The sequence below is a fragment of the Rhinopithecus roxellana genome, chromosome 2 (assembly GCF_007565055.1).
Source record: "Rhinopithecus roxellana isolate Shanxi Qingling chromosome 2, ASM756505v1, whole genome shotgun sequence".
Lineage (NCBI taxonomy): Eukaryota > Metazoa > Chordata > Mammalia > Primates > Cercopithecidae > Rhinopithecus > Rhinopithecus roxellana.
Window position 1 is genome coordinate 9810282 of NC_044550.1, and position 25753 is coordinate 9836034.

General features: G+C 34.5%; 1 protein-coding gene across 1 annotated transcript in view; it reads right to left on the reverse strand.

Moving 5' to 3' along the window:
* The window catches only part of STPG2 (sperm tail PG-rich repeat containing 2), a 542222-nt gene that overhangs the window by 248270 nt on the left and 268199 nt on the right, over positions 1-25753 (reverse strand). The window contains exon 9 of the mRNA XM_030919072.1: positions 4259-4418. Coding sequence (XP_030774932.1) covers positions 4259-4418 — 160 coding nt within the window. The remainder of the gene's footprint in view (positions 1-4258; positions 4419-25753) is intronic.

A 25753-nucleotide genomic window follows, 5' to 3' on the forward strand; every position in this document is an offset into this window, starting at 1 on the left:
CACATTATTGCAATTTTAGTTTTATTGCAGTGCTATGTAACCAAACTAAGCCATATTGCCAAGGTATGCCTTTATTAATTTCTCAGTGAAGCCTTCCCCATTAACATTATTTGGAACTGATTCACCATCCACTCTAAACTCTCAATTCTTTCCCTTTTGTTTGTCCCCCCATGGAATTTAAAAATGCTTGATTTTCCTTCTTCCTCTATTTATCAATCTACCTCTTCATTTATTAAATGTCTCTTATATCTGAAATTAAGCTTTATGAAATAAGAATATTTACTGTATCACGGCATATATTATTCATTATTAATTTATAATTAATATTAACAATATTTAATTAATAACTGATAATAAATAACAATAAATTAATATTTAGTTAATAAAATATATTATTAATTAAAATTAAAAATAAGCTCTATGAAACAAGAATATTTACTGTATCACAAGTCCCTGGAAGAGTGCTTAATATATAAGATAGTCTCAATACATATTTGTTAATTGATTGAATAGATTAATCCTATCTTGTTACCAAGATCTTCCCATGTTTAAAAAATCATATAACATTTGTAATATTTTCATAGGATTCTAGTCAGTTATGTATCAAAATTAACTAAACTCCACTTTTCTTTCCATTTAGGACATTTTGAACTTTTTATTACTCTTTTCGTTAAGTCCTTGATGTTTAAGTTTTGGTATTAATAATTGCCTTAGGATGATCTTAGAAGCAGAATTCTCAGGTCAAATGGCATTAATATTTGAAACAGTTTGCCAACCTGCCCTTAAGAAACACTGATATAAATTTATACTTTCAACACAATGTATGAGGGTCCTCAATTTTCCACACTCTCAACAATGTTTATATCCATTTTCTTTTTAAATTTGTCAAGCATACCCCTGCCCCTAACCTATGACGAAAAACATGTCAATGTGAGAAATAAAGTGATGCTTAAATACTTTTCCACTTAACAATTTCACTTTACCTGAGTTGGATCAATCACAAAATCATTTACATATCCATTAATTAAAACTTGGTATAATAAGAAAAGACTGCTTTATAATGTAATATACCTAATTTAATTATTTCTTCATTAAACAATTCTACTGTGTTTTATTAGTCACACAACACTAAAGGATATACAATACACTGATTGTGGATGTACTATTTCCTTCTTTAATTTAGACTAATGAAAATGACTTTTGTCCCTCTTAAGTATATTCCAACAAACTTTACTTATAAATAAAACCATTTTCATATTTCTAAATAAAGATCTAAAATAATTTGAAATAAATACATGGTTATAACATGAGTTATTGAATGTCTTACAAGTTCCATAAATCCCATGAGATTATAATTATTCATGTATGCATCAATCTCAGTTCTTAACACTTTTATCTACAAATGTAAGATATCCAGTAATCAATTTTAATTTTCCAATAATTATATAGATAGAAAGATAACAATGTGCATTTTTAAGTTCTATGAGGCACAGCATTCTTTCTAGTAATATAATGACCCAAGTAATAAATATGCATATCATGCTCTCCAAATTAAGTCAGACAATCTTATAGTTTCATTTATGTGTACACATACGTATACATATAACAATACTAAATAATTTTATCTGACGTATAAGAAATTTTGCATCCAACCATTGCTATTAAAGCAAAACAAAATTACCAATGTTTAATAGAGAAATAATAGGGTAAAGAAACTTCTTTTCTTATTTTGTTACTAAGAACATTATGATATGAAAGGCCATCATTCATAAGATAAACATTGACCCACAGCATATAACAAATAGAATTATTATCACTGGATCTTTTGATTATATAATGATTTTGTAAAAAGCAAATGATGTCATGTATTAGCTGTCTCTAGCAAAAGTTAGAGTCAAAATTACAAACAAAAATGGTCTATTTTCATTTTAAAGCAAAAACAATATTAGTATGTATATATTAATATTAAAAAGAATAGACAATTCTTTGTCATATTGATCAAAAAAAAAAAACAAAGTAAAACTCTATTTAAAAATTAGGAACATATTTAGAGACTTGATAATATCACACTTGAATCTTGTCCTTGATTAGATCAATGTAACAGAGTATAGATCAAGGAAAGTTAATCTTCAATTACCAGAATACAGCATGACATTAATTGAACTGGCCCTGGGCACCTACTAAATCTATGTTAGAGCAATATTTTAGATGGTATGCCTTAAGGTAGCAGATTAAATTTAAAAGAATAATTCCATAATTACTACAATATCTACATGTCAGAGGATATAAAATTTCATATATCATGGTATCAGATAATAGCCTCAGAGGTCCATATGGCTTTTTCTAATGTGTTGATTATAGAGGCATGTGGGGTTTCTGTTACTATCCCTTTGAAGTATGGGCCACTTTAAGATGCAGGATAGCAAACTTCATGAATTACTGGTATTAACCAACGTGATAAGCTCTTTTCATTTCACAAGCTGTCTACTCTGCAGTCGTACAGTGACTTTGACAGTCACTATGTCTTTGACTTCCAAATAATAACTGTCTTCCAAATGAAGATATTCCCTTACCTCTCAAATTCTGTTAGAAGCTAGTGTTGGCTTAACATTAAGAAGAAACATGTTTCATATTATGATAAGATCTTATACTTCAAAGGAGCTTCAAAGGTTCTGAAAATGACTTTGAAATATAGTTCTCATTAATCTTTTGTATTCTCATGAGGCAAGTAGGTGGCAAATATCTCAATTGTGAAAAATAGAAACTAATGAAAGAATTAGCTAATTTGCTTGCGCTATGCTAAATAATGAAGCAATGAAAAGTCTTTCAATCCTGGCACTTAACTGAAACTCTTACGTTGCATTCCATGTGTAAGAATTTTTATGCAAAGGAGAGTAAAGGAAGACAGACAAAAAATATCAGGAAATATGATACTCAACATAATCTACTTCATGAGACCCTGAGATTAATATTATTTCTTATTTAATTGATTGTGCTTGATGCTGGTGATGGTGCTGAAATTTCAAAGAACTTATTTCCCTGGGTAACCACATTTGAGTGTAGTCAGGGACATACTACAGGAGTTTGAATCCTACTTCACAGCAAAGCTAAAACCTCACAAAATCAACAATGGTGTAACAACTCAAGAGAAGAAAAAGAAAAGAAAAAGCGAAATTTCAACTTAAAATGGATCTATAGGCTGGCAATATGCCTGATTTTTAAAAGGCAGTGAGAAACAAAGCAAGCCTCTGGATCTCAGGCTGTCCAAGTATTATTTGCTGGATAAGTTATATTCTCCTGTTTTAGTTTTTCATTAAAAACTTTGGAAAAAAGAGTTTCTTCATTCTGTTTCATTTTTTTTCTCCATATTCTCATAAAAATTCATTACAACAGTTTGGTTACTTAGTGGGAATACACTTGTAAATTACCGTTGAAAATGATTGTTCCTGTTCTCTATCTAGTTTTCCTGTGTAAAATAGCATAATAACTGACTTATCTTCATTTTCAGCAAAAGTTACTGCATTCATTTTTAGAACAAGAATGCTGTTACTGATAGCTAAGACTATCCAAATTTTAAAAATTAAAATTATTTTTGGAATTGTAAATGCTCAAATAAATGTTTATCTTTTTATATAGTTGCTTTCTTTATATTTGGAAAAAGAATAAAAATAATTCTGTACAACTGGCTTGATGTATATCTTCTATATGACTGATTTTCCAAATGAGGGTAAAGTGCCTTTCTCCTCTAACAACTTTAGCATGTTATGAGTTCTGGTTTTTTTCCCTAATAGAATGCTGGATGACTTTATTAGCTTTAGTAAAAGTGGTAAAATTGTCTTTGGTAAAATTAAGAGACATAACCCACCCTCCCCCAAAGTCTTCTTACATTTGAAAAAATAACTTAAATCGTCCACTGAATAAGTATTTTCTCTTTTTGGTTTTTGTCCTACACACTTAAGAGAGGCACAGTAAATGCAAATGTGTGTTTACAATTACAGTAAGTCCTCACATAACATCATGGATGGGTTCTCGGAAACTGCGACTTTAAGCAAAACGATGTACAACACAGCAGGTCCTCAAATAATGTTGATTAAGTCAATGTTATTTTGTTAAAGCATGGATGAGAAAAATGGTTTGTTATAAATTATTTTGCTTAACTTTTCAGTCTCCACGAACCTATCAATAATTCTAGCTATTTTAATATGGAAACCTTAGAATTTTTTTTCCTGGTAGCTTTATAAGGACTATCTAGACTTACCTGGCCCATCAGTCATTTTTTCTAGGCACCGAGGAGTTGCACTAAGAAAAGAGGCATGTTTTCTTTTAGCCACTAAACTACGAGGTGGCATATATTTATGCTTAACTTGGGACATCTCATATGATTTGTGAACATCATAGCTGCCTGGCGCTGGAGTAACCTGAAAAAAATTTTCATAGATGAGCATAAATATATCTTATATTGAAAATATCCAAGAAGATATCAGATGGATGGTTACAGTAAGCAATGAGTAGAAAAATCCTAAAACTTTTATTAATTAAACATTAAAACTACAAACTTAAAAAAGAATTCTTAAATCTATGCCTGCCTAACAAAAATGTAAATTTACTTGCCAAAATTAAAGTAAAATAAACACAAGTATGAACTTTAGGATCATTTTCTTTAAAAAATAGCTTTCATGATATAAATCAAATATATTCAATTTAATCATGAAAATCAAATTGCTTACAAGAATGAGAACAATGATTACCTGTTTTCCTAAGCAGCAGAACTATTCCTGCTTTACTGTTCTAAGTGAACATACTTTACTTATTCTACAAAATGAGACTGCTTATTTCATTTTTAATAATTACAATTAAGTTAGAAGGCTTCCTCTTTCATTATTTATAGTTCTTTATATGAACTGCAGTCATAGTAACATTTTTAATCAACATGAACCCACATGGATATTAATAAATATAATAATAATACTAAACTAAAAGAAATATGTGCCATATATTTGTTGGACAAGTAATACCTTAAACAATTAGCTAATTATCTCAGTGAAAACTTTTTAAAACTAATTTTCCTCAAATTATAGCATATTCCTTTGAAATCTGTTCACCTAGATTACGTATAAAGACCAAAACTTTTTAAGTGTTAATGATTTCCCAGTAGGCAGGAAAGTGTTACGGCGAGCATGTGGACTCTGGCACTAGATTTCCTAGGTTCCAAATATCTGCTGCTTACTAGCTATGCGACCTCAAGCAAGCCACTTACCCTCTGTGATCCTGAGTTTTTGCATATGTAAAGTGAGAAAAACGATCGTACTTATTTCATAATATTATTCTGAGGATTAAATGAGTTAAAATGAGTAATGTACTTAGCTTGGTACCTGTTTCTATAAAAGGGTTAAGTGAATCTTACTATTCTAGAAAAGTTAATTTCAATGCAAAAAAAAAAAAAAAAAGGCTGAACAGTCAGGGTTTGAGCTAACAGGGAAGTATTTTAGTTTCAAATAAGTCAAACAAAATTGGATACTGAGAAAGCATACTTTTGAAGTCCCTCTAGGAGCCATATTTTAGAAAACATATTTTTTCTTGTTCCTTACATCCAAATTATCACAATCAAGCATATGCTAACATTATCTTCCACTTCCAAAGAATCACAAAATATGGTAAGGTCATGACTAGGGTAGGGGATTCTTACATGAAACCCCCACTTCTGGTTTGAGTCCCATGTTAAATATGAAATGTCATGATAGGTAAGTCATCTAAGAGATGCTGGAAACCATTTTCTTTTTGCCTTCATCAAGAGTATATACAGTAAGGGTAGGCGGAAAATAAGCAATAGAGGCAATATTTCCATAGATGATTTGTGTATCTTTTGGGGCTGCCTCTATAGTATGTGAAAAGAAACTGGAAGAGATTATAAAAACACAAAGAGATCCTGTGCATACAATATGCCCAGTGTAAACAGGAAAGCTTTGCAAAGATCTTGATTGTGCCTACTATCACTTTAGTTTTCTTATCAGAAGCCATTATTGTTCCCACTTCCCGTAACACCCTACCTGGTGTCAACATCTATTTCTTCTTCCAGTGCCTAGACTGGATATAATTGATAAGTTTGGCTACTGCCATACAGAAACTATTTTTTCAATAACTTGAAGCAAAGACAAGAAACTGCATCAGTGATCAGTATTCTTCAACAATAGTTTGTTCACACCTGGAAAAATTTGTCAAATTAGTTTCTTAAATTCAGTAGATTCACTGCCTCTCCTACTAATCCAATGTATATTACCCTTGTTCATAACAACTTCTACCTATGCATATTTATTCTTCTCTGAAATTTATTCCCTGCTTGTGTACTTTACTGATGTTCCTTCCTCTTTCTACTCATCTTAAATTCCCATTTTATTTGACCAAGAGATTAACATTTCAAGTAAATATCCTAAGCTGATGATTAATAGGACAAATCTGAAATTCTGTCTAGTAACAATAATTTAAACAATACCTATATACTGTATAGTACCTTAAATCAGTTGAATATCATATTGGGGAAATAGTATTTGTAGATGAGATCATCAAATTTGTTGGTGATTCTTTATACATCACAGAAAATAAAGAAGGGACATGAAGAATGGATATAATAGACATTTCTCATGGTTTTTTTTCTTTTTGGCTTATTGCATGACTTTTTTCTCATGCCAATATTTAAATCCTGTTCTTGCATTTGGGAAACTCCACATTATACAGCAGAGAATCTGGGTCCCAACACAAAAGCTAAAAATGTCTGGCTCTCATCTTCCTGGCCTCATTTTTTAGGTAGAACATGAATCCTTGTCCTAGGCTTAGTGTCCTGACGTCCTCATCCGGAAAACAAAAGCCCTACCCTAAAATAACATAAAGAAGCATAAAATTTGTGTAATTAATGTGCATATAATTCTTAAAATGTTTTCTGATACATAAGGAGTACCAGTGTTGGCTTTCATTGCTATCATCATTGCCATTGGTATTATTATCTTTATTAGGTATAGGACTACGTGAACCCCTCAGTAATATCTCCCTTGCCTGAATAGAGATGCTAATGGGATATTAAAAGGGAAGTCTCTAGTATTTTAAGCTACAAACAAATCAAAAGTAGTTAAGTTGTTGAGAATCACATAAAGACAATGTTCCAGGAAGTGTAAAAAAAATTCACTGGTTTCAACTACTTTAAAGGAAGGTGGGTCAGCCTGTTTGTATTTTGGCAAAACCATCTCACACACCTTCTGAATTTATTCATTTCTGTCAAGTCAAAGTCCCTATAAAATTCTACATGCTCAATACCCATGCAACAACTCACTTAAAACTCAAGCCTAACTGACCTGTAACCCCATAGACCAAAAGATTAACATTTCTTGGTCTGATTTCATACAAATTCAGAATTTGTATGAAAAGGATTCAGCATTTCCAACTGAATGAAATTGGAAAAATTCTGAATATGTATGAAACCAGGAGGTTTGAAACCTCCTGGTTTCATACAAATTCAGTTTTCCCAGAATCAAGAGGTTTCAGGAGGTATGAAACCACCTAATTTCATACACATTCAGAATTTTTCCAATTTCACCGAATGTTCCCTGCTATTTTGACATATGAAATTACATATACTCTCTGATCTCAGACATGTGAAACTGCATGTAGGCTTTGATCTTCAAAAACCTTGGTTACAAAACATCAACAAGTAAAGCCCTCAGCCACAGAAAGGAATGGAGCATTCAATCCCTAAATTGTCTCCCATATTGTAGCACTTTGCAAATAAAGATTGACCTTAAGTTTTAGCCACAGAATAAAGTTTTCCTTTACCACGCTGTGGTAAAAGATCTGGAAATATTTTTACTTCATATTCACCTTGAATCATAGTTTTACTAAATATAGAATTTTTGCTTGCAATTTGTTACTCTCAGCCTTTTGCATGTCACTTCACTAATTTCTGACCTCCACTGATTCTGATGAGAAGTCTACAATTAGTGATATTGTTTCCACTACATAAGTTTCCTTTTTCTTGTTGCTTTCAAGATGTTACCTTTGTTCTCTTTCACTAGTTTGACTATAATGTGTGTACGTGTGAGTTCTCCTTAAATATATTCTACTTGGAGTTCACTTAACTTCCTGGATTCATAGATTAGTGTTTTTTTTTATTATATTTGGAGAGATTTCAGCAATTATGTCTTCAAATATTTTTCTGCTCCTTTCTTTTTCACCTCTCCTTCTGGGACTTTTATTATCTATATGCTGAAATACTTGACATTGACCCACAGGTCTCAAACTACTTATACTGTTCAATCTTGTTCTCTGTTTCTCGTATTCAATGATTTCTATTGATCTATCTCTCAGTTCATTAGTTATGTCTTCTGCCCTCTCAAATCTCCTGAGCTCAGTTAGTAAATTTTTTGTTTATGTTTTTGTACTTTACAACTTTAGAATTATTTTCATTCTTTTGTTTGTTTCTTTGCTTGCTTCTATTATCTATTGAAATTCTCTATTGGCTCACTGCTAGCATGTTTTTCTTTAATTATTGAATCATAAGTTCCATTAATTTTTTGAAAAAAATTTTAATAGCTGATATTTACATATCTAATAAGTTTTGGTTGAAAAGTAGACATTTTAAGATAAGATAGCAACTCTGGATTTTTTTTTCTTTAATGAGATTTGTTGTCCATTTCACCTAAGTTTTCAAATTTCAAATTTGTTAATAATGCAAACTGTTTGCTTTTTGCTTCAGAATCTGTAGAGATGTCCTTTTCATTTCTGAAATTTGTCATTTAAGCCATTTCTCATTTTTTCTTATTAAGTAACATTATAAGGTGGTTTATTCTATTTGATCTCTTTGGAATAGATTTATCTAAATATATAGGTTTATCTTTACATTTGAATTTGTTTCTTTCTTCTTAAAGTTATTTATGTCAGTATTTGCTTTGCATATATGTGGAACCGTGCATACAACCTTAAATTATCATATTATTCTGGTTAATTAAACATTTTAAAAATATTGACCGACCATGACCGTTTACTTCTAAATTGCTTTTTGTTTTAACATATTTTATCTAGAATCAAAATAGCTACTCCCAGATTTCCACCAATGAGTAAGTTTTGATAAACCATTACTGATAAACAGTTAAGTTTTGATAAACCTTGGCATTAAATTTCAGAAATAGTAAAATTTTTAAATTATTGTTTGAAAGATATCAGAGATTGGTAATAATAGGAGGATTTTTGTGCTCAATTCCAAAAAGTAGAAGAGACTTTCCTATGTAAATTGAGATTACAAGCTGTGTTCCATTCCTGTGGGCATTTACTAAGTCTGGGCAAGGGCTAAAGACTGGTATTGTCACAGATTATTCAAAGAGAAAAAGGAATTTGTGGAGCGTTTGAAAGTCACATAGTATAGCATGACTATGAGAGAATACAGGCTGAGAGAAGGGAGCCTGAACTTCTGAACCTGAACCTCAGCCTAAACTCAGAGGAGCCTGAACTCATCATCACTGATTCTTTACTATGAAATATTTACTGAATACTGAAGCAGGCAAAAGCATAGAGGTCTGGACTGGAAAGACAGAGTAAAATCTCTAGTAATCTAGTGATGCCTAGGAGACAACATCACACTAGAGCTATGACTGACAACAAATACAAGTTTATTCCTCAAGATAGTTGTCATATTTTGAATCTAAATGGTATACAAAGCTAAAGTTGAAAACACTGAAGGGTTGAATATGCAGGAAAGAAGGGAAAGGGAACTTCAGACTCTCAATCAAAAAACCAGGAAGGCAACCGGGCGCCGTGGCTCACACCTGTAATCCCAGCACTTTGGGAGGCCGAGGCGGGTGGATCACGAGGTCAGGAGTTCGAGACCAGCCTGATCAACATGGTGAAACCCTGTCTCTACTAAAAATACAAAAATTAGCCAGGCATGGTGGCACGTGCCTGTAGTCCCAGCTACTCAGGAGGCTGAGGCAGGAGAATCACTTGAACCCAGGAGGCGGAGGTTGCAGTGAGCCGAGATTGTGCCACTGCACTCCAGCTTGGCAGCAGTGTGAAACTCTGTCTCAAAAAAAAAAAAAAAGGCAACATGGAGGGCACAGGACCACGAAGGCAGAGTGAAATATCAGTCTTTGCTTAGGAGACAAACTTACTAGAAAGAAAAGCCTGCAACAATATGCAGTAGGTCTAATAGCAAGAGGTATGTGAAAGAAATTCATACAATACACTAGAGTTAAAATTCTGAGCAATTAAACCAGAACTACTTCCTCTTTCAAGTTACGAAATAAATGTTCTTCCATTTCTGTGCATGTATATCTTATAACTTGTTCTAGCTGTTATTTCGTAGTTAAGTATATTCTAGTCTAAAATTTTATTTCAAATTCCTAAATACATAATTTTAAGTCACATATAACTTCTTTTACAATGAAGCTTGTCATTATCATTGAAGTGACTTAAGAAGACTTCAAACTTTCAATCAAAACTTTCAAGCAAAATCTTTAATCAAATATATATGGTGAAAAACTTTATAGGCTATAAATATAGTTATGTTTGCCTAAATATTCAGATAACTTTGTTTAAGCAATTTGCCAATCTGCTTATCCAAATTGCTTAAATTTGGTTCTATAAAGAAGAAAGGCATTTCAGATGATAATCAAATTATCTTTGTTTTACATGTTGCAAATTATAACTACTAATGTCATCTTTGCCATTTTAAGCATCTCTAATATTCATCATTGTAAACATATGCCTTGTAAAATACATGACTTAGAAAGGAACGTGTTATTTTGATAGGAAAAAAATATTTTAATATAGATATAAAATTATAGTATTAATTGTAAGCAATAGGTAAAAATTGAAAATACTGACTGGGTGAGGGAGAAAGGACAAAATGAAGGAAGGTGAACAAGATGGAGCAGTACCTGTTGTTTCTGGGTTCTTCATCACCAACTTACCCGCGTGCGGGAAAATGTAGCCCGCCCCTAGAAGATGCAGATCAACCAAGCATGCGCCAGGTGACGTCAATCCGAAGAGATTGAAACTTACCCGGCCATGCCTATGGAGACACCCCTATCATGCCCTTATCCCACCCACTGCCCTCCCTCTTCCAGTACCAATGCATAAAAGTCCGCCTCCGGCAGGAGCTGGCGTGACTTCTTGGGCCCCCGCATTCGTGGACCGGGGAACCTCACCCCAGAGCGTCCATGCAACTTCCCTGGCCCCCCTACACCTGAGGACCAGAGAACCTCGCCTGAGAGTGTGTGCATATTTGCAATAAAGGGCTGCCGCTTTCTTATGTACTTTGGCCTCATGTTTAATTACTTAGCTCTCCTAAATTAAGTTACATAAAATTAAATTAAGACACTGACTTTATTTCCATCCTCTCCTGGCACACTGGAAAAGACCATTTAGGCCAATGTTGTTTTATGAAAGGAATTAGAATTGCCTGGAAAACATGATACTTCAAAGCTCAGTAAAAAATAACAAAAAGTACTGATAGTCAAAATCACATAGGCAATAACACAATGGACTTAACCTAGTTCCTGCAACATAACATTATGCTAGTCATATTTGAATCACAAAGTTTCAGTTGTGTTCTGGACATTTGCACTTCATTATCCTCAGATAGCCTTAAAATAAAACTTATTATCTTCCCTTACCTCCAGCTACCAAACGATGTTTCTTTCCTCACTGACTTACAAAAAAATTCTATGTTTAGCCAAGCCTAAAAATACAAAGCTGGCTTTTACTTTTGTTCACCTTTCTCTCGCATACCTAAAAATGACCAAGGTTATATCTATTGTAACCTCTCTCACCTTAGACTTTTCTGTCCTTCACTACCACAAAGATCCTGGCATGGGCTCCAAAATACTTATTCCTCGGCAGTTGGACTACCTGCCTATTTTAGCTTTAGCTCTTTTAGTCCACAACTATTTGCATGCTAGTAGCCAATAAATTATTGTACTAAAAATGACATAAACCTGCTAAAAACCCCCACTGGCTCCCCAGTGCCTATGGGAAAAAAATTCAGGAAACTCTCCTTGGCATCCAAAGCTTCTTTTCAATTTGAAGGCAAATTTACAACTGTAAAAGCCAGTTCAAGTAGAATCTCTTTCATTAAGCATTCTCAAGAACCCTAGCTAGAAGTGATATCTTACTCTTCTGAATTCTTTTATTATTCATTATTTGCATAAATACATAAACATAAATAACACACTGAACAAATATACTATATATATTTGAACATTTACTACTTTGTTTATATAAGGGCAAGAAGTAGATAAAACTGTCTGATGAGAAGGAAGACAAAATTTCCTCAGATAAGATTCAATTTATCCTTCAAATTTATGGAGTAATTTTTCTATTATTCTCTCAAATTAGTGAAACTTGAAGTAGGAATCTAGGGATATACAAGCTCCATAATATCATCCAGTATTTAGGTACTTTCATGTCTTTTGCTGCATCGTATTTAGGTTGTGACCCTCATCCTTATATTCTCTCAAGATATTGACTGTAGGTCCTGTCATAATGTTTTTATTTCAAAAATAAAGCAGAGAAAGGGTAAAAAGCAAAAATTGTTTAACAACTATAAAAGTCTTTTCTGAAGTCTTTTCTGAAAGCCTAAGCTAGTAACTTCTGCTTTCTTTGCATTAGTTAAAAGTGTGCCAAATAACCACCCTCAAGCTGCAAGGGAACCCTGAAAAAGTAGTTGCTTTACCTGGACAGATTGTTATTCTAAATAAAATTGAGTTCTGTTAGCAAGAAAGAAAGAACAAATGAATACTGAGTAAGAAACTAATAATCTCAGTCATAATAGCTCTCTGTTTTTGAGGTCATTAGAACTGTAAAAAGTTAACTCACTTCAGAAACTATGTGTAATATTGAATTAACTTTGTCAAAAGCTTTCTGACCATGGTTTATTCATTCCCTTTAGTCTCTAATTCTTGTTAATCCTTTGAGTCTCAAATCTTCCCTGAATTCATTAGCTCTTTCAGCTCTGATATGCTCTCACAATACAAAACTTTTAACTTTGCAACAGTTATTACATTTGCAATTAAACAAGTCTCTAATTACTTGTTTAATATCACCCATCACCATAGGAATGAGAGAGCTCCTTGAGTGTTCAGAAAACCTCTATTTTGCATATCATTTTATCTCCCAGAATGGCAAATGTCTTTGCAAACAGTAAGTGATTGACACATATTTTTTAATCAATGAATGAATATGTGAGTTATGAGTGTGTGAATGAGTCTAACAGTATCTAACAGAATGAGTCTACCTTGAGGCTTTCTTTTTGTTTAGCCTTGTTGTTCAGTTCTTCCATAACAGTAGGGCTGACACTATGCCTTTAAAGTATTTTCAACCCATACAATGCTTAAATTTACCTCAAATGTAATCAGTTCTATATTCTTTATTTAGCAAAGCCTAAAAATACAAAGCTAGCTTTTTCTTTTGTTCACCTTTCTGTGTTGTATAAATATTTTTCAAATACTGCTTTCGCTAAGGATGTTCCTGCTTCTAATAAAGGTAGATATAATTTATAATCTCAGAAATGATATAGAAGTAGGAATATGTCCATTAAAACTTTGATCAAGGACTAACTTTCACAAAATCATTACAGAGTGTCTCCACGTAGTTAAATTTGATTAATATTTAATGTGAGAAGCATTTTCTTCTCTTTGCTATCAAAAAGTAGACTTTGACTTTTAATGCTTAAGTTTTCATGACCACCTTTGACATTAGTTTTATAGAAAAAAAATGTGCATCTCAGCATATTAAAGTAAAATACAAGAACAGAAACGGCCTATATAACCTTTCTCTTCCTGTAAATGCTAATGCTACTGAGGCAGAGAATAAGCAGATTATCGCCAATTATAATAGATCTAATTGACATAATATCCATTCTTCAGAGTTCCACTTTTAGTCTAAAAGTTAATTATTTTGTAATGTTGAATGTAAAGACAGAGAAATTCTTTAAAAAGGACATAATTGCTCCTAGTACCAGTTGAACAGATTTGGATATGGCATTAAAAATCACCTTGATAAACTTGAAGTAAATTTTGAACATAAGTTGTGAGAGATGTGTGAATTTAAACAGCAGAGTTAGGAAAATTATTCATTAACCCTAGAGAAATGTCTACAAGTAAGATTCCAATCAATTTATGTTCATACTTTTTAAAATCAAATGAATCTTAACATCATCTACTTTGGTTCAGTATGGCAAGAAACATCCCTTGTACATAAATAGAAATCATTTTAAGGTAGTGCTACTAAAATACCACAGAACTTGAAGTCAGAATTGCTGGGTTATATTTATAGCCTTATTATTAACTTTTAAAAGGCCCTCAAGAACCTCACCTGCTCATTTACACCCCCCACCATGAAGTATGTGGAAGGTCACTGTGCACAAGGCATTTCTCTGTATTCTTTATCCTGTGAGATTGTCAGTGAGACGAATTGTAGAACTACTCATATTTGGAACCTGCCTCCACCATAGTAAGGGTAATGGTGGGCAGGATGGTCCAGCCTTTCTTTCCTAAGCTACAAATATCTCAACATCTCATTACCCACTTCAAAAACAATTATGTAGTTATATTTAGACAGAGAATAGTAATGGTGAAAACAGGGAGAAATACACTATGCATAAGGTAAAGAGAAAGGAGAAAAATCAAGATGAGTAAGACAAGGTATGGAACAACAAGAAAAGAACATTGTCTAGACAGAGACGTATAGATCCCTGATAATATTCACCATACTCCCAAGGTAACTATGTTTTCCATGTTATGACACATAGATTGTAGATCTTAATAGAAAAAGGCAAATTGCACATTTGAATTGCAGAAAATCTAATTATGCTACCCTAATGTTCCTATAAATAAATATATTTTCTAATGAATGAAATATATTTTCAATACTCCCATCTGCTGCCAGATTTATAGTGCTTATGTGACATCAAAAAATTGTAAAAGTTCATGTATACTTTTGAAACAAACCTGCATGTTCTGCACATGTATCCCAGAACTTAAAGTAAAATAAAAAATTTTAAAAGAATATCGAAAAAAAATTGTGCAAGTTAGCTTACATTTCATGTCAAATTTAATAACACATTTTTTAGTGACACTAAATGCTTCTTGATTAAATAAACAAAAAAAGAAGAAGAAAGCATTCAATAAAAAGACTCCAAGGGCGCTATTACTATTTTCCACCATCACATTTAAAAGCTATAGTTATTTAAAACAACCAAAATACTTTTAACTTTATATGAATCAAAAACAGATCATTTAAAAAAAAATGTGTGAATATTCTTACTTCCTCCTTCCCTTCTCTTGGAAAATTTGGTAGGCTGTTTCCCCTGTTGTATAAACAAAATGCTATGGAAGTGATACTGTTTTTATTTTTTTATTTAGAAACTGGGTCTCATTCTCTCACCCAGGCTGGAGTGTAGTGACATGATCATAGTTCACTGCATCTTCAAGCTCCTGGGCTTGAGAGCTCCTCCCCCCTCAGCCTCTTGAGTAGCTGGAACTACAAGCACATGCCACCATGCCTAACTAATTTGGGGCTTTTTGTGGGGAATTTTGTGTGTTTTTTGTTGTTATTTGTTTTTTAAATATAACATCTCGTCATCTTTCCCAGGCTGGTCAGCCTCCTGAGTAGCTGGAACTACAAGCACATGCTACCATGCCTAACTGATTTGGGGCTTTTTGTGGGGAATTTTGTGTGTTTTTTGTTGTTGTTTATTTGTTTTTTAAATATAACATCTCGTCATCTTTCCCAGGCTGGTCTTGAACTCCTGGGCTCAAGTGATCCTCCTGCCTTGGTTTGCCAAAGTGCTGGGATTATAGGTGTGAGCCACTATTCTTAAATGCTACTCTATTTTAGTATCTGCCTATCAGCCTAACAACAAACATTTACGGTCTTTCTTATGCACTGGAGTTAATGTCTACCAGTAGTAAAGGTTATGGCCTCTGAAGCTGTGTTTCTGGGACCAAGCCCTGAGTCAACATTTTTGCTGGCCATATAACCATATAACCATGGTCAAATTATATGTCTCAATTTTCTCATCTGTAAAATGGGTCTAATAATAATAATAGCTTCTATCTTCTTGGGTTATAAAGATTAAATGAGTTAATATATGTAGCACACAAGGCACATAAATAAGCACTACTTAAACTTTAGTTATTATTAAATAATAATATAATGCATCATATATAATTTATATAATATGTATAATTATTATACCTCATTTATTTCATTCTTTATTTACACTAGTAAATATACATTCAATTAAAAGTATTTTTAAAAACATGGGGATCAGGGAATAAAACAGACATGAGAAACATAGCAAAGTACAAAATGGCAGGTATCAAGGTATCAATTCTACCATATCAATAATGACATTACATGTGAATGTATTACACAATCCAAACAAAAGGCAGGTACCGGTTTTATTAGATTTTTTTTTCTTTTCATTAACTTTCTTTTTTTTTTTTTTTTGAGACGGAGTCTCGCTCTGTCGCCCAGGCTGGAGTGCAGTGGCCGGATCTCAGCTCACTGCAAGCTCCGCCTCCCGGGTTTCCACCATTCTCCTGCCTCAGCCTCCCGAGTAGCTGGGACTACAGGCGCCCACCACCTCGCCCGGCTAGATTTTTGTATTTTTTAGTAGAGACGGGGTTTCACCGTGTTAGCCAGGATGGTCTGGATCTCCTGACCTCGTGATCCGCCCGTCTCGGCCTCCCAAAGTGCTGGGATTACAGGCTTGAGCCACCGCGCCCGGCCAAGTTAAGTGGTACATGTGCAGAATGTGCAGGTTTGTTATGTAGGTAAACAAGTGCAATTTTGGTTTGCTGAACAGATCATTCCATCACCTAGGTATTAAGCCCAGTATTCATTAGATACTCTTCCTGATGCTCTCCCTCCCCCAACCTCCTGCCTCCAATAAGGCCCCAGTGTGTGTTGTTCTCCACCATGTGTCCATGAGTTCTCATCATTCAGCTCCCACTTATAAGTGGGAAAATGCGGTATTTAGTTTTCTGTTCCAGGGTTAGATTGCTGAATATAATGTCTTCCAATTCCATTAATGACCCTGCAAAGGACGTAATCTCATTCCTTTTTATGGCTGCATTGTACTCCATGGTGTTTATGTACCACATTTTCTTTATCCAGTCTATCACTGAGGGGCATTTGAGCTGATTCCACATCTTTGCTATTATAAATAGTGCTGCAACAAATATACAAATGAATGTATTTCCCTGCTTAATAATAGAATGATTTATATTCATTTAGGTATATTGCCAGTAATAAGATTGCTGAGTCAAATGTCTGCCTCTAAGTCTTTGAGGAATCGCCACAGTATTCCACAGTAGTTGAACTAATTTATATGCCACCAACAGACGGTATCTCATTGTGGTTTTGATTTCCAGTTCCCTGATGATCAGTGAGGTTGAGCTTTTTTTCCTGTGCCTGTCTTCTGCATTTGTGTCTTCTTTTGAGAAATGTCTGTTCATGTCCTTCGCCTACTTTTTAATAAGGTGTTTTTTTTTTCCTTGTAAACGTAAATTCCTCTAGACTCTGATTATTAGACCCTTGTCAGATAGATTAATTGCAAAAATTTTCTCCAATTCTGTAGGTTGCCTGTTCACTCTGATGATAGTTTCTTTTGCTGTGCAGAAGCTCTTTAGTTCAATTAGATCCCATTTGTCAATTTTGGCTTTTGTTGCAATTGCTTTCAGCATTTTCATCATGAAATCTTTGTCCATGCCTATGTCCTAAATGGTATTGCCTAGATATTCTTCTAGGGTTTTTATAGTTTTGGGTTTTACATTTAAGTCTTTAATTCATCTTGCATTAATTTTTGAATATGGTATAAGAAAAAGGTCCAGTTTCAATTCGCTGCATATGGCTAGCCAGTTCTTGCAGCACCATTTATTAAATAGGAAATTCTTTCTCCATTGCTTGTTTTTGTCAAGTTTGTCAAATATCAGATGCCTGTAGGTATGTGGTCTTAATTCTGAGTTCTCTATTCTGTTCTATTCGTCTATGTGTCTGTTTTTGCACCAGTACCATGTTTTGTTTACTGTAGCCTTGGACTATAGTTTGAAGTCAGGTAGCCTGATGCCTCCAGCTATGTTCTTTTTGCTTAGGATTTTCTTGGCTATTTGACCACTTTTTTAGTTGCATATGAATTCTGAAATAGTTTTGTTCTAACTCTGTGGAGAATGTCAATGGTGGTTTAATGGAAATAGCATTGAATCTATAAATTACTTTGGGCAGAATGGCTATTTTCATGATACTGATTCTTATCCACGAGCATGGAATGCTTTTCCATTTGTTTGTGTACTCTCTGATTTATTTGATCAGTGATTTGTAGTTCTCCTTAAAGAGATCCTTCACTTCCCATGTTAGCTGTATTCCTAGGTATTTTATTCCTTTTTAACAACTGTGAATAGGAGCTTACACATGATTTGGCTTTCAGCTTGCTTGTTGTTGGTGTATAGGAATGCTGGCAATTTTTGCACATGGATTTTGTATCCTGATAGTTTGCTGAAGTTGTTTATGAGCTTAAGAAGCTTTTGGACTGAGACAATGATATTTTCTAGATATAGGATCATGTCATCTGCAAACAAAGATAATTTTACTTCCTCTCTTCCTATCTGAATATGCTTTATTTCTTTTTCTTGCTTGATTTCCCTGGCCAGAATTTCCAATACTATGTTGAAGAGAAGTGGTGAGAGAGGGCATCCTTGTCTTGATTTTCAAGGGGAATGCTTCCAGGTTTTGTTCATTTGGTACAATATTGGCTGTGGGTTTGTAACATATGGCTCTCATTATTTTGAAGTATGTTATTTCAATCCTACTTCATGGAGTGTTTTTAACATGATGAGATGTTGAGTTTTATCAAAGGCCTTTTCTGCATCTATTAAGATAATCATGTGGTTTTTGTCTTTATTCTGTTTATGGAATGAGTCACATTTATTGATTTGTATATGTTGAAAAAATCTTGCATCCCAGAAATGAAGCCAACTTGATTGTGGTGAGTGAGCTTTTTGATGTGCTGCTGGATTCAGTTTGCCAGTATTTTATTAAGGATTTTTGCATCGATGTTCACCAAAGATATCGACTTGAAGTTTTCTTTTTCTCTTGTATCCCTGCTATCTTTTGGTATCAGAATGGTTCTGGCCTCAAAGAATGAGTTAGAAAGGAGTCCCTTCTTTTCAACTTCTTGTCATGGTTTCCATAGAAATGATACCAGCTCTTCTTTGTAGCTCTGGAAGAATTTAGCTGTGAATCCATCTGGTGTTGGCTTTTTTTTTTTTTTTTGGTTGGTAGGCTATTCATCACTGCCTCAATTTCGGAACTCACCATTGGTCTATTCAGGGATTCCATTTCTTCCTGTTTCAGTTTTGGGAGAGTGTATGTTTCAAGAATCTAACCATTTCTTCTAGATTTTGTAGTTTATGGTCATAAATGTGCTTATAGTATTCTCTAATGATTGTTTATATTTCTGTGGGGTCAGTGGTGATATCCCCTTATCATTTCTGATTGTGTGTATGTGATTCTTCTCTATTTTCTTCTTTATTAGTCTAACTAGCAGCCTATCTATTAATTTTTTCAAAAAATCGCTCCTGGATTCATTCATTTTTTTCAAGGTTTACTCATATCTCTATCTCCTTCAGTTATGCTCTGATAAAAGAAAATCACCAAATAAACAAAACAAGGCACAAGAGAGCAATGCTAGAAAAACAGAGATATGTGACCTTTCAGACAGAAAATTCAAAATAGCTGAGGTGAGGAAACTCAAACAAATTCAAGATAACACAGGAAAGGAAATCAGATTTCTATCAGACAAATTTAACAAATAAATTAAAATAATTTTAAAAATCAAGTAGACTTTCTAGAGTTGAAACATGCAATTGAAATGCTGAGGAATGCATCACACTCTCCTAATACCAGAATTTATCAAGTAGAAGGAAGAATTAGTGAGCTTGAAGAAAAGCTATGTGAAAATATGCAGTTGGATGAGACAAAAAAATTAATAAAAGCAATAAAGCATACCTCCAAGATCTACAAAATAGTCTCAAACCGGCAAATCTGAGTTATTGGCCATATGGAGGAAGTAGAGTGAGAGACAAGGGTAGACAGTTTAATAAAAGTGATAATATCAGAGAACTTTCCAAACCTAGAGGAGATAACAACATTCAATTACAAGAAGGATACAGAAAGCCAAGCACATTTACCACAAACAACATTACCTCAAGTCATTTAATAAGCAAATTCCCAAAGGTCAAGGATTAAGAAAGAACCCTAAAAGCAGCAAGAGAAAAGAAATAAATAACATAGAATGGAGCTCCAACATGTCTGACAGCAGAATTTTTCGTGCAAACCTTACAGGCCAGGAAAGAGTAGCATGACATACTATTCATTTTTTAATTTATTTTATTTCAATAGTTTTGGAGAAACAGGTGGTTTTCGGTTACACAAAGAAGTTATTTAGTAGTGATTTCTGAGATTTTGGTGTACCCATCATCTGAGCAGTGTACATTGTACCCAATGTGTGTGTAGTCTTTTATCCCTCTCTCCCATCCTACCATCTCTCTGAGTCCCCAGAGTCCATTATATGATTCTTATCCCTTTGTGTCCTCACAGCTTAGCTTCCACTTATAAGTGAGAACACAGACATTTGGTTGTCCATTCCTCAGTTACTTCACCTAAAATAATGGTCGCCAACTCCATCCAGGTTGCTGTGAATGCCATTATTTCATTCCTTTTCATGGCTGAGTAGTATTCCATGGTGTACATAAACCACATTTTGATTATCCACTCATTAGTTGATGGACATTTAAGCTGATTCCATATTTTTGGAATTGTGAATTGTGCTGCTATAACATGTGTGTGCAAGTGTCATTTTCATATAATGACTTCTTTCCTCTGGGTAGATACCCAGTAGTGGGATTATTGGATCAAATGGTAGTTCTACTTTTAGTTCAGGACATAGGCATGGGCAAGGACTTCATGTCTAAAACACCAAAAGCAACGGCAGCAAAAGCCAAAATTGACAAATGGGATCTAATTAAACTAAAGAGCTTTTGCACAGCAAAAGAAACTACCATCAGAGTGAACAGGCAACCTACAGAATGGGAGAAAATTTTTGCAACCTACTCATCTGACAAAGGGCTAATATCCAGAATCTACAAAGAACTCAAACAAATATACGAGAAAAAAACAAACAACCCCATCAAAAAGTGGGGAAAGGATATGAACAGACATTTCTCAAAAGAAGATATTCATACAGCCAACAGACACATGAAAAAATGCTCATCATCACTGGCCATCAGAGAAATGCAAATCAAAACCACAATGAGATACCATCTCACACCAGTTAGAATGGCAATCATTAAGAAGTCAGGAAACAACAGGTGTTGGAGAGGATGTGGAGAAATAGGAACACTTTTACACTGTTGGTGGGATTGTAAACTAGTTCAACCATTATGGAAAACAGTATGGCAATTCCTCAAGGATCTAGAACTAGATGTACCATATGACCCAGCCATCCCACTACTGGGTATATACCCAAAGGATTATAAATTAGTCTACTACAAAGACACATGTACACGTATGTTTATTGCGGCACTATTCACAATAGCAAAGACTTGGAATCAACCCAAATGTCCATCTGTGACAGACTGGATTAAGAAAATGTGGCACATATACACCATGGAATACTATGCAGCCATAAAAAAGGATGAGTTTGCGTCCTTTGTAGGGACATGGATGCAGCTGGAAACCATCATTCTTAGCAAACTATCACAAGAAGAGAAAACCAAACACCGCATGTTCTCACTCATAGGTGGGAACTGAACAATGAGATCACTTGGACTCGGGAAGGGGAACATCACACACTGGGGTCTATCATGGGGAGGGGGGAGGGGGAGGAGGGAGGGATTGCATTGGGGAGTTATACATGATATAAATGATGAATTGATGGGTGCTGACGAGTTGATGGGTGCAGCACACCAACATGGCATAAGTATACATATGTAACAAACCTGCACGTTATGCACATGTACCCTAGAACTTAAAGTATAATAAAAAAAAAAAAAAAAAAAAAGAAATATCCATACTACTTTCCATAGTATTTGTACTAGTTTACATTCCCAACAGCAGTGTAAAAGTGTTTCCTTTTCACTACATCCACGCTAACATCTACTTTTTAAAATTTTTAAATTATGACTGTTCTTGTAGGAGTAAGGTGGGATCTCATTGTAATTTTAATCTACATTTCCCTGACAATTAGCAATATTGACCTCTTTTTTCATACATTGTTTGTTTCATACATTTTTTTCATACGTTTGTTAGCTATTTGTAGATCTTTTCTGAGAATTGTCTATTCATGTCCTTTGGTCACTTTTTGATGGGATTAAATGTAGTTCTTTTCTTACTGATTTGTTTGAGTTACCTGTAGATTCTCGACATTGGTCCTTTGTTGAATGCACAGTTTTTGAGTATTTTCTCTTTTCTCCCACTCTCTGGGGCGTACATTTACTCTGCTGATTATTTCTTTTGCTGTGTATAAGTTTTTAGTTTAATTGGGTACATCTATTTATTTTGTTTTGCTGCATTTACTTTTTCTTTCTTTTCTTTTTTTTTCTTTTTGAGACGGAGTCTCACTTTGTTGCCCAGGCGTGGAGTGCAGTGGTGCAATCTCCCCTCACTGTAATCTCCGCCTCCTAGGTTCAAGTGATTCTCCTGCCTCAGGCTCCCAAGTAGCTGGGACTACAGGCATGTGCCACGATGCCTGTCTAATTTTTTTTTTATTTTTAGTAGAGATGGGGTTTCACCATGTTGGCCAGGCTGGTCTCAAAATCCTGACCTCGTGATCCGCCCAACTCGGCCTCCCAAAGTGCTGGGATTATATGCGTGATTATATGCCCAGCCTGCATTTGCTTTTGAGTCCTTGGTCATCAACTCTTGGCCTAAGCCAATGGTGAGAAGTGTTTTTCTGATGTTACCTTCTAGAGCTTTTATGGTTTCAGGTCTTAGATTTAAGTATTTGATCCATCTTGACTTTATTTTTGTATAAGATAAGAGATGGGCCAGGCGCGGTGGCTCAAGCCTGTAATCCCAGCACTTTGGGAGGCCGAGACGGGCGGATCACGAGGTCAGGAGATCGAGACCATCCTGGCTAACACGGTGAAACCCGGTCTCTACTAAAAACTACAAAAAACTAGACGGGCGAGGTGGCGGGCGCCTGTAGTCCCAGCTACTGGGGAGGCTGAGGCAGGAGAATGGCGTGAACCCGGGAGGCGGAGCTTGCAGTGAGCTGAGATCCGGCCACTGCATTCCAGCCTGGGCGACAGAGCGAGACTCTGTCTCAAAAAAATAAAAATAAAAATAAAGATAAGAGATGAAGATCCAGTTTCATTCTTCTACATGTGGCCTGCCAATTATTCTGACACCATTTGTTGAGCAGGGTTCCTTTCTCCATTCTATGTTCTTGTTTTCATTGTCAAAGATGAGTTGCCTGTAAGAATTTGACTTTATTTCTGAGTTCTATATTCTATTCCATTGGTCTATGTGCCAATTTGTATACCAGTAGCACGCTGCCTTGTTAACTATAGCCTTGTAGCATAGTTTAAAGTTGGGTAATGTGATTCCTCCAAATGAGTTCCTTTTTCTTAGACTTGTTTTGGCTATGCAGGCTCTTTTTTTGTTCCATATGAATTTTAGGATTGTATTTTCTAGTTCTGTGAAGAATCACAATGGTCCTTTTATGGAAACTGCATTAAATCTGTAGATTGCTTTGGGCAGTATGGTCATTTTCAGAATACTGATTCTACTCATCCATGAGCATGGAATATGTTTCCACTTCTACTTCTTTGTGTCATCTATGATTTTGTTCAGCAGTGTTTTATAGTTTTCCTTGTAGAGGTCTTTCACCTCCTTGGTCGGGTATATTCCTAAGTTTATTTTATTTTATTTTATTTTAACTGTTGTAAAACAGATTGAGTTCTTGATTTGCTTCTCAGCTTGGTCATTGTTGGTGTAGAGCCATGCTACTGATTTGTGTACATTGATTTTGTATACTGAAATTTTACTGAATTCATTTATCAGATCTAGACGCTTTTTGGGTGAGTCTTTGGGGTTTTCTAGATATATGACCATATCATCAGCATAAAGATAGTTTGATCTCCTCTTTATCAATTTAGATACATTTTATTTCTTTCTCTTGTCTGATTTCTCTGGCTAAAGTTTCAAGTACTATGTTGAATAGAAGTGGCAAAACTGTACATCCTTGTCTTGTTCCAGTTCTCAGGGTTTAAAATGGTTTCAGCTTTTCTGCATTCAATATGATGTTTCCTTGGGAAAACTCTCCAAGAATTGGAATGGGCAGAGATTTCTTGAGTAATACCCTACAGGCACAGACAACTAAAGCAAAAATGGACAAATAGGATCACATCAAGTTAAAAAAGCTTCTGCACAGCAAAGGATACAATCAACAAAGTGAAGAGACAACCCACAGAATGGCAGAAAATATTTACAAACTATCCATCTGTTAGGAGATTAATAACCAGATATAGGACCTCAAACAACTCTATAGGAAAAATATAGTAATCTCATTTGAAAATGGGCAAAAGATTTGAATAGGACGTTTCTCAAAAGAAGACATACAAATGACAAATAGGCATATAAAAAAAAGCTCAACATCGCTGATCATCAAAGAAATGCAAATAAAAACTATAATGAGATATCATCTCAACCAAGTTAAAATGACTTTTATCCTAAAGATAGCCAATAACAAATGCTGGCAATGATGTAGAGAAAAGGGAGCCTTTGGCCACTGCTGGCAGGAATGTAAATTAGTACAACCACTATGGAGAACAGTTTGGAGGTTCCTAAAAAAACTAAAACTAGAGCTACCACATGATCCAGCAATCCCACTGCTATGTTTACACCCAAGTACCCCAAATAAAGTAAATCAGTGTATCAAAGAGATATCTGCACTCCTATGTTTATGGCAGCACTATTCACAATGACCAAAATTTGGAAGCAACCTAAGTGTCCATCAGCAGACAAACGGATAAAGAAAATGTGATACACGTATACAATGGAATACTATGTAGCCATAAAAAAGTGACATTCTGTCATTTGAAACAATGTGGATGGAACTGGAGGTCATTATGTTAAATGATAGAAGCCAGGCACAGAAAGACAAATATTGCATGTTCTCCCTTATATGTGGGAGCTAAAAATTAAAACAATTGAACTCATGGAGATACCGAGTAAAATAATGGTTTTACCAGAGGCCAGGAAGGGTAGTTCTGAGTAGAGGGAATGGGGAATTGTTAGTGGGTAAAAATATGGTTAGAGAGAATGAATAAATTTATAACAGTATTTGATAGTACAAGGTAACTACAGTCAACAATAATTTATTGTACATTTTAATATAACTAAAAGAGTATAATTGAATTGTCCATAACAAAAAAGGATAAATGCTTGATGTGAAAAATACCTCACTTACCAGAATTTGATTATTATGCACTGTATGCCTGTATCAAAGTATCTCATATACCCCATGAATACATACATATACTATGTACCCACAAAAACTAAAAACGTTTTCTCTACTAAAAAAAAAAAAAAAAAAAAAAAAAAATTAGCGGAGTGCGGTAGCGGGTGCCTGCAGTACCAGCTACTCAGGAGGCTGAGGCAGGAGAATGGCGTGAACCTGAGAGGCAGAGCTTGCAGTAAGCCGAGATCG